The sequence below is a fragment of the Pleurodeles waltl genome, chromosome 9, assembly GCF_031143425.1.
Source record: "Pleurodeles waltl isolate 20211129_DDA chromosome 9, aPleWal1.hap1.20221129, whole genome shotgun sequence".
Classification (NCBI taxonomy): domain Eukaryota; kingdom Metazoa; phylum Chordata; class Amphibia; order Caudata; family Salamandridae; genus Pleurodeles; species Pleurodeles waltl.
The window spans coordinates 778,501,856-778,515,052 of record NC_090448.1 but is presented as its reverse complement, the minus strand read 5'-3'; the positions used below and the strand labels follow the sequence as shown (position 1 = coordinate 778,515,052).

Sequence of the window (13,197 nt, the reverse complement as noted above, 5' to 3'; positions counted from 1 at the left end):
ATTTTGACGCCTGCTCTGAACAGGCATTAAAAAATACTGAAAAAATGGTGCAGTGATATGTTGTAAGTTTCACTGCGCCATTTTTTCAGGGCTCCCTGCGTCGGAATGCCCTCTTGCATACATTATGCCTGGCGCAGACATAATGTGTTGCATGGGTTTACATTGCGCCACTTTGTAAATATGGTGCTGGATAAAGGCCTCCTTAACGCCACCTCAAGGTAAGACAAAAATTATGCTAGGGCGGCGCAAGGTGACTCTAGGGACTTGTAAATATTCCCCTTAAAGTTTTAAGCATGGTACAAAGGTGTACACTACAACCTACCAAAATATCTCAACAGATTTTGAAATGCATCAATGATCGGTAACTAATTTTAAATGACTACCATGAACAGCATACGATATATGTAAGATATTTGTCAAATGTTGTGATTTTAAAAGAACAACATAACTGACGACCTTTTGTAGCTTTGAGGCTTTTATTTATAGAGGGTATATTATGCAACACAGTTTGTAACTTTAGCATTTCTTGAAAACTGCTTAAAATAAAAAAATCGTATTATATGTTAGACAGGCCACACAATTTGTTATAGTTTTGCAGTATTGTAAATGTTCTGAGATGTTAACCATTTTATCAGTCCCGAAAGGATAAGATGTCCTTGTTGGAATGCAAATTTAAATCCATATCTAGTTAGCTTTAGGACACTGTAAAAGTACAGTTGTTTGAGAGACTGAAGGTTCAAGCCAGGCTTGAGCCAGATGCCTTGCTTGTTCAGAGATTGAGGTCCTCTTAGACTTTTATGCCCAAAACAGGCCAAGCTTGCATAAGGCTTCTCACTGTCACCCACACTCTAACTTCATGCAGGAAGAATTAAAACCAAAGCATTATCCTGTGATGTAAAAGAGGAGAAAGTAATAGCCAGCTAGTGGCTGAAATGCACAATGTGAAACCAGAAAAACAGGGATCTATCCCGGCTTCCCCACTTGACCAAATGGTGTGATCTTAGGCAATATTTAATTTCACCATACCTCGTTGTATTTCATTATTGCACATGACAGCACCTTGAAATACGTGAGTTCAGGGAGTATACTATACAAAAACATCTTAAAATTGATTTAACAGACTATAATATTTCTACCTGTGTAGTACAAATCTAAGCCACATTTAGGATGCACATGACAACTGTCTTGTCTCTTAGTTCACCAATGAGATTCCTGCTAGGGTGGAGGTGGCATGAATGGTTTCTGAATTCATGCTAAAAACATGGATCTTTTCTGAGTTCATGATAAGAACTGTTACTTGTAACAAATACCCAGCGCAGTGATATAATCTGACCTACCAAAGTGAAAAACATTTGCATTTCAAAGAATTGCACTATTTTCAATTTTGGACGACTTTATCATAATTTTTGCATGATGTTTTGTTGCACGATTTAAATGTCAATCTTTTTCTTTGCTTGTCTCATGCATGTGATCTTAGAGCCAGACCACACTCTTGGCTCCGCTCTCCCAATTAACTTGCTGCCTCTCCCACCTTTATGTAAAAGGCATCTATATGTTTGGCATACTTTGTCATTGCATTTAGATAGCACTCCAGGTCCCTGCTGTCAGGGTGCCATCTATCTTTTTAATTAACTTGTATCCCACAGCACTTTCTGATCTTTTGCCTCTAAGGAAATACAACAAACTAATGCAAATATTTATGTTGTAATGTCATGCGCAATTATAATTTCCTGCAGGTTTTCTTCTCAAGGGAAAATCCTTCGGGCATATCACTGTGTCTGTCTAAAAATAGACCTGAGATGGGCACTTATTGTGCAGCAATTAGAGTATTGCAGAGCACCCCTGTTGTGTATTTGGGGATGGTGGCAGTATCTGTTAACAGCAGCCATCACCCCTGCTGCTTGCACACCTCCTCCATGGATCTATCAAGTGTCGCTTCAGCAGAGCAGGGAGAGTGACAAGCAGACACCTGAAATGGGAAAGCACATAAGAAATGTCAAAAGTCTGGCTTTAAGCACACAGGTTTTAAGGTGAAGTAAAAGCTTTGCTGTGACAGACTTATAGGCAGCCTGCCAAGTGTCTGTGCATGATGTGCTGTTCCATTGCAGGAGCCTTTTTCATGTACTCCGCCATTCTGGATCTTAGGCCAAGTACATAGTCCACTATATGTTGCTTAGGAGCTTTTAAACATTGTTCCCAACCCTCCTTTACAAGTGTTAGAGGACCTCTTACAGGGTGCCCAAATAGGAGTTCAAAGGGGCTGAAGCCCACTCCTTTCTGGGGTACCTTCCTGTAAGCAAAAAGGAGGCAAGGTAACAGGACATCCCATCTCCTCCTGAGTTTTTCAGGGAGTCCCATTATCATTCCTTTGAGAGTTTTATTAAACCTCTCTACCAGTCCATTTGTTTGTGGATGATAAGGTGTGGTGAATTTGTATGTTACACCACATTCCTTCCACATAGCCTTCAAGTATGCAGACATAAAGTTGCTACCCCTGTCTGATACAACCTCTTTTGGGAAACCCACCCTGGAAAAGATTCCCAGGAGGGCTTTTGCCACTGCAGGTGCTGTAGTGGTCCTTAGAGGAATAGCTTCAGGATATCTTGTGGCATGGTCCACTACACCCAGATAAACCTATTGCCTGAAGCAGTAGGAGGGTCAAGGGGGCCAACTATGTCAACCCCTACACTTTCAAAGGGAACCCCAACCACAGGTAGTGGAATAAGGGGAGCCTTTGGAGTGCCACCAGTCTTGCCACTGGCTTGGCAGGTCACGCAAGACTTACAAAAATCTTTTGTGTCCTCTGACATCCTAGGCCAATGAAACAGGGGGACAAGCCTTTCCCATGTTTTAATCTGACTCAAATGTCCAGCCAAAGGAATGTCATGTGCCAGAGTTAGGAGGAACTCTCTGTACTGCAGGGGAATGACCAATCTCCTGGCTGCTCCAGGTTTTGGGTCCCTTGCCTCTGTGTACAAGAGGTTGTCCTCCCAGTAAACTCTATGTGAGTCACTGACATCCCCATTTTGCTGTTTGACAGCTTGCTGTCTGAGACCCTCTAATGTGGGACAGGATTGCTGTGCCACACTCAGCTCTTCCCTGGCAGGCCCCCCTCCACCCAAAAGCTCAGCAGTGTCTGCTGCCAGCTCCTCTGGTGAAGGTTCTCCACAGGGTGGAAATTCTTCTTCCTCAGAAGTTGAATCATCTGTAGAGGGAGGGATAGTGGGTAGGGATTTACCCTTGCTACCCCTAGCCTTAGGGAGCACTTGGTCTATTGTTCCAGGATCCAAGTCACCCTGTCCTTTTTGCTTTTTGGCCTGGGCCCTTGTCAAACGCAAAAATATGCCCAGGAATGCCCAGCATTGTTGCATGAGCCTCCAACTCAACTTCTGCCCAAGCTGATGTCTCTTCATCATTTCCTAGTAGACAGTCTACAGGTAAATCTGAAGCAACCACAACTTTCTTTGGACCAGTAACCCCCCCAGTTGAGATTCACAACAGCCATGGGGTGGCTAAGAGTGTTGTTATGAGCGTCTGTCACTTGGTACTGGTGACCAAGTAGGTGTTGTTCAGGGTGTACCAGTTTCTCTATTACCATGGTAACACTGGCACCTGTGCCCCTGTAGGCCTGAACCTCAACACCATTGATTAAGGGAAGTTGCTTGTACTCATCCATATTAAGGGGACAAGCAACCAAGGTGGCCAACTCAATGGCACCTCCAGAGACTAGCACAGCCTCTGTGGTCTCCCTAACAAGACCAACCCCAACTAAATTACCAAAAGTGAGCCCAGCTACTCCCTTGGATTGGCTATTAGTAGGTTTGCTCCCACCACCACTGCTATTACTAGGGGCACTAGAGGTTGCAGTAGGGGTTGTGGTAGGGGGAGGTTTGGTGTTTTTCTTTGGACAACTGGCATCAGTTGTCCAATGGCCTTTTACTTTACATAAATAACACAAAGGCGTTTTTACTTGATTAGAAGAGGATTTGGACCCACCACCCCCACCAGAGTGTTTTTGTGGGCCTGATGAAGACTCATTTTTAGATTTGTCCCCACCCTTGTCTGAAGACTTACCATCCTTCTTCTTGCCATCCTTGTCACACCCTGTATGAACTTTTCTGGTCACTCATGTTCTGACCCATTTGTCTGCTTTCTTTCCCAATTCTTGGGAAGAGGTCAGATCTGTGTCCACTAGATACTGGTGTAACAAGTCAGACGCACAGTTATTCAGAATATGCTCTCTCAGGATTAAATTCTACAGGCTTTCATAGTCAGAAACTTTACTGCCATGTAACCACCCCTCCAAGGCCTTCACTGAATAGTCAACAAAGTCTACCCAGTCTTGTGAGGACTCTTTTCTGGTTTCTCTGAACTTAATCCTGTATTGTTCAGTGGTTAAGCCAAATCCATCCAAGAGTGCATCCTTCAAAACTGCAAAATTATTGGCATCACTTTCTCTAACAGTAAGGAGCCTATCCCTACCCTTTCCATTGAAAGATAGCCATAGGATAGCAGCCCACTGCCTTTGAGGGACCCCCTGTACCATACAGGCCCTCTCAAGTGCAGCAAACCACTTGTTAATGTCATCCACCTCCTTGTAAGGGGGAACTATCTTGGTCAGATTCCTGGAATCATGCTCTCTCTCAGGATTGCTATCAGGAATACTGCTGCTGCCACCATGGGGTCCAAACCCCAACCTCTGTCTCTCCTTCTCCAGATCTTGGGATTCCCTGTCTAGAGCCAGCTGTTGCTGTTTAAGCTTCAGTCTGGTCTCTTCCACTCTCAACTTGTTGAGTTCCCTTTCTATCAATTTGTCTTCAGGGTGGGTGGGTTGGGAATGCTTGGACACAGAAGATATATTGGAATCAACAGAGGGAGACCTGCCCCTAACAGCTTGCACTCTAACAACCTGGCCTTCAGGAACAAAAACATCTCTACTATGATGAGAGCTTCTATTACTACCAGCATTGCTATGAGGTCTGCTAGGGGGCAGATTTGAAAGAGAACCCTGTACACCTCCCTCAAGGGGCTCCCCTGAGTCAGAGTGTGAGCTATCTCCTAACTTCTCAATTGAAGTGCCACCCTGGGCCTTATTCTCAATGAGCATGTTAGACAGAAATTCTCTAGAAGGGTTCTTTCCTATCACTAAACCTCTATCAATGAAGAGACTCCTTAGGCTCTTAAAGTTAAGATTGTCATATGTTGTATTGACCATTTTAAGAGAGGTTTCTACATCAGACATGATAGAAAAAGGTTTAGAGGCAGTGAGAAGAGAGAACAAGTTTCAGGACATTTTAAAGAACAGGAAAAAAAAACTTTTTCAATCTTTTTCAAACTTTTAGAAAGTTTAGGAGTACTTTCCAGCACTTAGCAGAAAGTGTAAGAGAAGAAAGCAAAACTTTTTGGTTAGGTGTACATACACTGAACTTGTTTTGTATATTTTTCTCTTATGAAAAGTACAATATGACAAAGTGGTAAGTAGTTACAAGTACTTATCCCACCGCTGCCACCAATGTAGGAGGCTGGCCTGGCTTGTAGTGGGTACCAAGGGGTACTTACACTCTGTACCAGGTCCAGTTATCCCTTATCAGTGTAGAAGAGGTGTTTCTAGCAGCTCATGCTGATTGAAAGTAGCTATAGCAGAGCAGCTTAGGCTGAACTAGGAGACATGCAAAGCTCCTACTATACCACTGGTGTCATATGCACAATATCATAAGAAAACACAATACACAGATATACTAAAAATAAAGGTACTTTATTTTTATGACAATATGCCAAAAGTATCTCAGTGAGTACCCTCAGTATGAGGATGCCAAATATACACAAGATATATGTACACAATACCAAAAATATGCAGTAATAGCAAAAGGAAGTAATGCAAGGAGTGTAAAGTTACAATAGATTGCAATAGGAGCACATAGATATAGGGGCAACACAAACCATATACTCCAAAAGTGGAATGCGAACCACGAATGGACCCCAAACCTATGTGAGCTTGTAGACGGTCGCTGGGACTGTAAGAAAACAGTGAGGGTTAAAAAAATAGCCCACCCAAGACCCTGTAAGGTAGGTGTAAAGTGCACCTACAACCCCCAGAGGGCACAGAAGTCGTGATAGGGGGATTCTGCAAGGAAAACCAACACCAGCAAAGCAACAACAGTGGATTTCTGGACCTGAGTACCTGTGAAACAAGGGGACCAAGTCCAAGAGTTGTGACAGTGTCGCGAGTGAACAGATGACCAGGAAATGCCAGCTGAGGGTGCAAAGGAGCTGCCACCGGATGGAAGAAGCTTGGTGTTTTGCAAGAACGAAGAGGACTAGAAACTTCCCCTTTGGAGGATGGATGTCCCACGTTGTGAAGAAGCTTGCAGAGGTGTTCCCATGCAGAAAGACCGCAAACAAGCCTTGCTAGCTGGAAGGGTCGCGGTTAGGGTTTTTGGATGCTGCTGTGGCCCAGGAGGGACCAGGATGACGCCACTTGGATGAGGAGACAGAGGGGGTGCCCAGCAAGTCAGAGAGCCCTCACAGAAGCAGGCAGCACCCGCAGAAGTACCGGAACAGGCGCTTGGAAGAGGAGTGAACCGGAGTCCATCCGACGTCAGAAAAGGGAGTCCCACGACGCCGGAGGACAACTCACAAGGTTGTGCACTGCAGGTTAGAGTGTCAGGGACCCAGGCTTGGCTGTGCACGAAGGAAATCCTGGAAGAGTGCACAGGAGCCGGAGCAGCTGCAAATCATGCGGTACCCAGCAATGCAGTCTAGCGTGGGGAGGCAAGGACTTACCTCCACCAAACTTGGACTGAAGAGTCACTGGACTGTGGGAGTCACATGGACAGAGTTGCTGAGTTCCAGGGACCACCCTCGTCGTGCTGAGAGGGGACCCAGAGGACCGGTGATGCAGTCTTTTGTTGCCTGCGGTTGCAGGGGGAAGATTCCGTCGACCCACAAGAGATTTCTTCAAAGCTCCTGGTGCAAGAAGGAGGCAGGCTACCCCCAGAGCATGCACCACCAGGAAACAGGCGAGAAAGCCGGCAGGATGAAGCGATACAAGGTTGCAGTAGTCGTCTTTGCTACTTTGTTGCGGTTTTGCAGGCGTCCTGAGCAGTCAGCGGTCGATCCTTTGGCAGAAGGTGAAGAGGGAGATGCAGAGTTACTCTGGTGAGCTCTTGCATTCGGTATCTGAAGAATTCACCAAACCAGAGACCCTAAATAGCCAGAAAAGGAGGTTTGGCTACCTAGGAAGGAGGATAAGCTAGTAAGAAAGGTAAGAGCCTATCAGAAGGAGTCTCTGACGTCACCTGCTGGCCCTGGCCACTCAGAGCAGTCCAGTGTGCCAGCACACCTCTGAATCCAAGATGGCAGAGGTCTGGGGCACGCTGGAGGAGCTCTGGGCACCTCCCCTGGGAGGTGCAGGTCAGGGGAGTGGTCACTCCCCTTTCCTTTGTCCAGTTTCGCACCAGAGCAGGGCTGGGGGATCCCTGAACCAGTGTATACTGGCTTATGCAGAGATGGGCACCATCTGTGCCCATCAAAGCATTTCCAGAGGCTGGGGGAGGCTACTCCTCCCCAGCCCTGACACCTTTTTCCAAAGGGCGAGGGTGTAACACCCTCTCTCTGAGGAAGTCCTTTGTTCTGCCTTCCTGGGCCAGGCCTGGCTGGACGCCAGGAGGGCAGAAACCTGTCTGAGGGGTTGGCAGCAGCAGCAGCTGCAGTGAAACCCCGGGAAAGGCAGTTTGGCAGTACCTGGGTTCTGTGCTAGAGACCCGGGGGATCATGGAATTGTCTCCCCAATGCCAGAATGGCATTGGGGTGACAATTCCATGATCTTAGACATGTTACATGGCCATGTTCGGAGTTACCATTGTGACGCTATACATAGGTAGTGACCTATGTATAGTGCACGCGTGAAATTGTGTCCCCGCACTCACAAAGTCCGGGGAATTTGCCCTGAACGATGTGGGGGCACCTTGGCTAGTGCCAGGGTGCCCACACACTAAGTAACTTTGCACCCAACCTTCACCAGGTGAAGGTTAGACATATAGGTGACTTATAAGTTACTTAAGTGAAGTGGTAAATGGCTGTGAAATAACGTGGACGTTATTTCACTCAGGCTGCAGTGGCAGGCCTGTGTAAGAATTGTCAGAGCTCCCTATGGGTGGCAAAAGAAATGCTGCAGCCCATAGGGATCTCCTGGAACCCCAATACCCTGGGTACCTTAGTACCATATACTAGGGAATTATAAGGGTGTTCCAGTATGCCAATGTGAATTGGTGAAATTGGTCACTAGCTTGTTAGTGACAATTTGGAAAGCAGAGAGAGCATAACCACTGAGGTTTTGGTTAGCAGAGCCTCAGTGAGACAGTTAGTCATCACACAGGGAACACATACAGGGCACACTTATGAGCACTGGGGCCCTGGCTGGCAGGGTCCCAGTGACACATACACTAAAACAACATATATACAGTGAAATATGGGGGTAACATGCCAGGCAAGATGGTACTTTCCTACAGATTTTCCTTTGACTTCTGGGACTTGTAGCCATGTTTATTCCATTATAAAACTGGAATACAAGTCCCATAATTCAAACTAAAAATCTTGGACTGAAGCAGCACATTACGCATGGGCCTGTGAAACTTGGCAGCTATTTATACACCATGCTGGCAGGCAACAACCCCAACCCAGGCAGCTCAGCCTATGGCTGCTGAGGGGTGGGGGGTGGAGAGTGATGAAGCCCGTTCAGCCTAAGAGGTGTTGCACGCCTGTGCGTCGTTGTGAAGTGGAAGGCAGTTCACAAAGCTAACTGATCACCTTTCAGTTGCGTATTGCTTTACTTTGGGGTTAAGCTGGTACTAATGAGGTGAAACCTTTGTACAAATGGGAAAATATTAATTAAATCTATTGCAAAATCTGCCACATTGCGCCACATAATTTGCCTTTTCTTGCTGCATAATTTAGTAAACACTACTGCATAATTAGGTCCTCTGCTGCTGCATCATTCCAGTTGGCCTAAGTAACTGCCTCTGAGAAAGTTGCAGGGCATAAGTGACTGGACCCAAGTGAAACGTGTATGCACATATTATGATCACTTTAAAAAGCATACGTGAAATCCCCTCCTTTTTTCTTGGGTACGTGCAGGTACTTCATATGCTCCAGCGGGAATGCTGCCATTCTTCAAAGTATTGAATGAAAACTTCTATCTAGTTATACAGTATTTGGAATGAAGTGGGCATCCAGTTTCTGCAAATGTTTTCAAGCTGAGCGATTGCCACATAAACGAATTTAAAAAAGATCCCACACAATGCCTAAAACAGCAACATTTATGTTGTAGACAATTGGAAAGGAAATGGTGCAAAGCCTACAAGTATGTAGAATTGCTGAATTTTAAAACTGCTTTCAAAAGTTATCATAATCAAATCCAAACAGTAAAAAATTGTATTTCTCCACTTAAATAGCTGATTTACATGAATATTCCAAATTGATCTTCAAGACTGATAACTCTTTTTTAACATCTTGGACTCTGGATTGCCAGATTCCCCCCTCCCAAGCACTTTGCAATCCAATCTCCTCTTTTGTTGAAGAAAAGATTAATCTTATTCAACGTAATTTTAATTTCCCCACCTCTACTTCAGTAGTCTTAAGAAATGATGGATGCTCCACTGCTGAAATTGAAACATTATAGACCATCCAAGAAATTTCTTTACCTCTATCTCCCCAGGCCATTTTGAGTTACAAATCTGGATTGCCCATTGACCCGCATCCACCTCGGGTCCTTCATAAGGTGGTGGACCTTGTCAACTCCCTTTTGAACCAGATTATGAATACTTCATTAGCCACTGATATTGTGCCAGCAGAATCGAAGCTGGTTATCATCAAACCTTTAAAAAAAGAACCCCCTGGCCGATTCTATCATGCTGTCAAATCTGCGCCCTATTTTGCTATTACAAGCTATGAGAAAGATCCTGAAAAATCTTATAAATGGCCAGCTAACTGCTTTTTTAGAAAAGGCGAGGTGTTCCATCCACGACAATCTGTTTTTTCCCAAAACACTCTACTGAGACCGCTATTTTGAATGTATCAGATTCTCTTAAACTTACTTTCCATGCTGGGATGAATGCGGTGTTGATCTTTTTGGATCTTTCTGCTGCATTTGATAACTTGTCTCATGATATCCTGCTCCAGCGCATTAAAGAGTGTGGTATCATTGGGCATGCCTATGGTCTTATTTGACTGATCGCAGAAATAAGTAATGTTAGGCCCTTATGTTTCAGCTGAAACAGCAGTCACATCTGGGGTGCCACAGGGCTCCTCTTTGAGCTATGTTCTTTTTAATATATATATGGCCCCACTTATCTCTCTAATTTTATAGTTTGGTATCAAGACACTTTCTTACGCAGATGACACCCTGTTTTATACTTTCTCTAGATAAAATATCACTGGGTTCAGAGCTAAATTTTAAAAACTGTTTGACTGCTGTTATCCAGTGGGTGCCAGACAATCACCTAAAATGCAATACTGAAAAAACAGAAATTATGTTGTCGGGGAAGGAAAATGTTTTTGACCCGACCCAACCCAACGGTGGCCGGAATCTGCTCCCACCCCCCCAGCCACGGTTGAGATGGCTAAGAATCTGGGTGTAAAATTTGACTCCCAAATGACTTTTCGGTGCTGGCCCTGGCAGGTACCTGTTTTAACCTGATAAAATCTCTTAAGAAATGTTTTGATCTCCTGCCTCTAAGAGCCAGAAAAACAGTAGCCTGTGTGCCTATTTCTGCCATGCTGGATTATTGCAACAGTTTTTATGCTGGATCTGCAAAGCAAACTTTAGGAAAATTACAGATTGTCCAGCATGCAGCAGCCAGGTTGGTCCTTGGACTACCTAGGCAGTCATCTGCTTCAGCACCCTTAAAACTATTACATTGGCTTCCAGTTCATAAGAGGGTCCTATTTAAAATCTTGTTAATGACGTTTAGAGCATTTAAAGGAATGGAACCAAAATTTTTAACTGCTAGATTTACTCATTATACCACTAGTAGGACTCTCCAGTCCTCCTCTTTAAACTTCCTTAAACGTGTGCGATTCCGACTTCGGTCTTGAGGAGGCAAATCCTACACAGTTTTAGGTACTTAGGCCCAGTGCTTAATTTGTAAATAAAATGGTGCCAGTGCTAAAGGCCCTCCTCCTAAACACGTGGCTGCTGCAATTAAAAGTGTGAGCACATAATACTGAGGCAGAGTAATCCTGAAGTCACCTCGGGCCTCTTCAATCCATTAACAGCCACTCCCCGCCCCTTCAGCTCACTCTTGCAGCTTCCTGCTTTTCCCCTTTCTAACTCTTCTTATGCTCAGAGTAAATGCCTGAGACGCAAAACTAAGCGCCGGCCCTCAGAAATAAGTGCTGGTGCTCAGCACCCAGTGCTTAATTTGTGCTTGCTGTTTCCGGTGCTGAGCACCGGCACTTATTTTTGAGGTTCGGGGCTTATTCTTCTGCCTCAAGCGTTTGCTGGGAGCAAACAACACATATGGGAAAGACGGAGGAAGGGAAAAATGAAAAAGGTTCACAAAGGGAGAAAGTAGAAAGCTGCAAGAATGAGCTGAAGGGGCGGGGAGTCGCTTTATATGGATTGAAGAGGCCCCAGACGGCTTCAGGATTATGCCGCCTCAGTATTCCGTGTTCACACATTTAGTTGCAGCAGCAGCGTGTTTAAGAGGAGAACTTTGGGCACCAGCACCTTTTTATTTACAAATTAAGCACTGTCAGCACCGGAAGCAACAAGCACAAATTAAGCACTGCTTAGGCCTGGAATCATCTCCCCACCCAATTAAGATTTTTAGACTCTGAGCTTTCCTTTAGGAAACAGCTATAAACCTGGATCTTTGGCATCTCAAAATCACTCTGCCACATTCTTATTCTCTAAGCCTGTTGACCACGTTTCACATTCATTTTTTTTGCCTCTTCAGTGCTAGGACACTCCTTGGAGGAGTAGCAGCTTGCACTTTATAAATGCCTAATTACATTACATTACAATGACATATTTTCACAATTACTGTGTCAAATGCTTAATATTGCCAGTGAGCTAAACCGGTGAATTTGAATTTTCGGGAATTTACACCGGAAATATAGAGAATACATAGTTAACACCAGACCAATGTTCGTGTGCTATGTATGTTTGTAAATATTATTAAATGAAATATTATTGCGGTAGCCAGAACAACAAAAAGACTTTGGGAGACGCCCAAGAGTTAAAAATCAATGATTATACGGTATATTTAGCATATTTAAAATTTACGATGAGTTTTGCTTACCTCTTCTTAAAAGTACATTTCGACAAATGCATTAACATAAATGTAATTGGTTTTCAGAGCCTTAGAAGGAGCTTAATCATCCTCTTTTAACAGTCTCGCGCCTCCCTTAACGTTCCTTTGAGCCCAGGGTGGGGCAGCACATAGCCTGATAACTACCGGTGTGGAGGGAGATGGCTCGTGCGAGGTAGGAAGGGGTGAAGCTACAGACGGCAGTGGCGTAACGAAACTTAAGCCCCCCCCCCCCCCTGCAAAGTACCAGTAGGGGCCCCCTTCCCACTGCACCCAGTCAGGGGCCTGCCGCCTGTGCGCAGTGTACTGAGCTGAGGGGGGCCGGACCGCGGGGGCTGCCTGGGGCTTTGTTACTCCCATGTTGACGGGCTTCAGTAGCAGGCCTCGGTCCCAGCTGTGCTGAGGACAGAGAGCAGGAGCCGGACTCGGACCCGCCTGGCCTTTCGCGTGCTTTGTAGCTTGACAAGGCTGCCTGACTGTAGTGGAAGGCTCTCCAACCAACCGGATGCAGCAGGTGCGCAGCGTGATAAACGAAAACAACAGAGAAGGCTGACAGAGCAGTGGAGTGGACGCCTACCATGGAACACAGCTCCCTCACAAAATCCAGTGCAGGGGGTGGGAGGCGTTGTACTGCTGCTTGCTATGACAAATGCGTGATGCACAGCATGGCAAACTGTAGCTTAATATGTGTGATAAAGGTCTCTAATATTGTAGGTAGCTTGTAGAGTAACATGCTACCCTCCCTAAACTGATTTACTGCCTCACCAGGAGGCTGAAAATAACTTAACATATATCTTTGTCCAGCTCATAGTCACCTCTTGGGGAATCCAGACCTGCATGACAGGTGTTTGTTATCAAATCCAGTTCAGTAGTACTCGTTTTACCG

At 45.2% G+C, this 13,197-nt stretch overlaps 1 protein-coding gene across 2 annotated transcripts in view; it reads right to left on the bottom strand.

Moving 5' to 3' along the window:
• The window catches only part of LOC138259960 (inhibin alpha chain-like), a 214,025-nt gene extending 201,071 nt beyond the window's left edge, over nucleotides 1-12,954 (bottom strand). The window contains exon 1 of one of the 2 annotated variants that reach the window (XM_069207972.1): nucleotides 12,889-12,954. Coding sequence is in view for 1 of the 2 variants with exons in the window: in XM_069207971.1 (XP_069064072.1) it covers nucleotides 12,303-12,340 (38 nt within the window). In the remaining variant the exon portion in view is untranslated. Of the gene's footprint in view, nucleotides 1-12,302; nucleotides 12,508-12,888 lie in introns of those variants that run through there. The other variant, XM_069207971.1, reaches the window with a different exon arrangement.
• Between the last annotated feature and the right edge of the window lie 243 nt (nucleotides 12,955-13,197).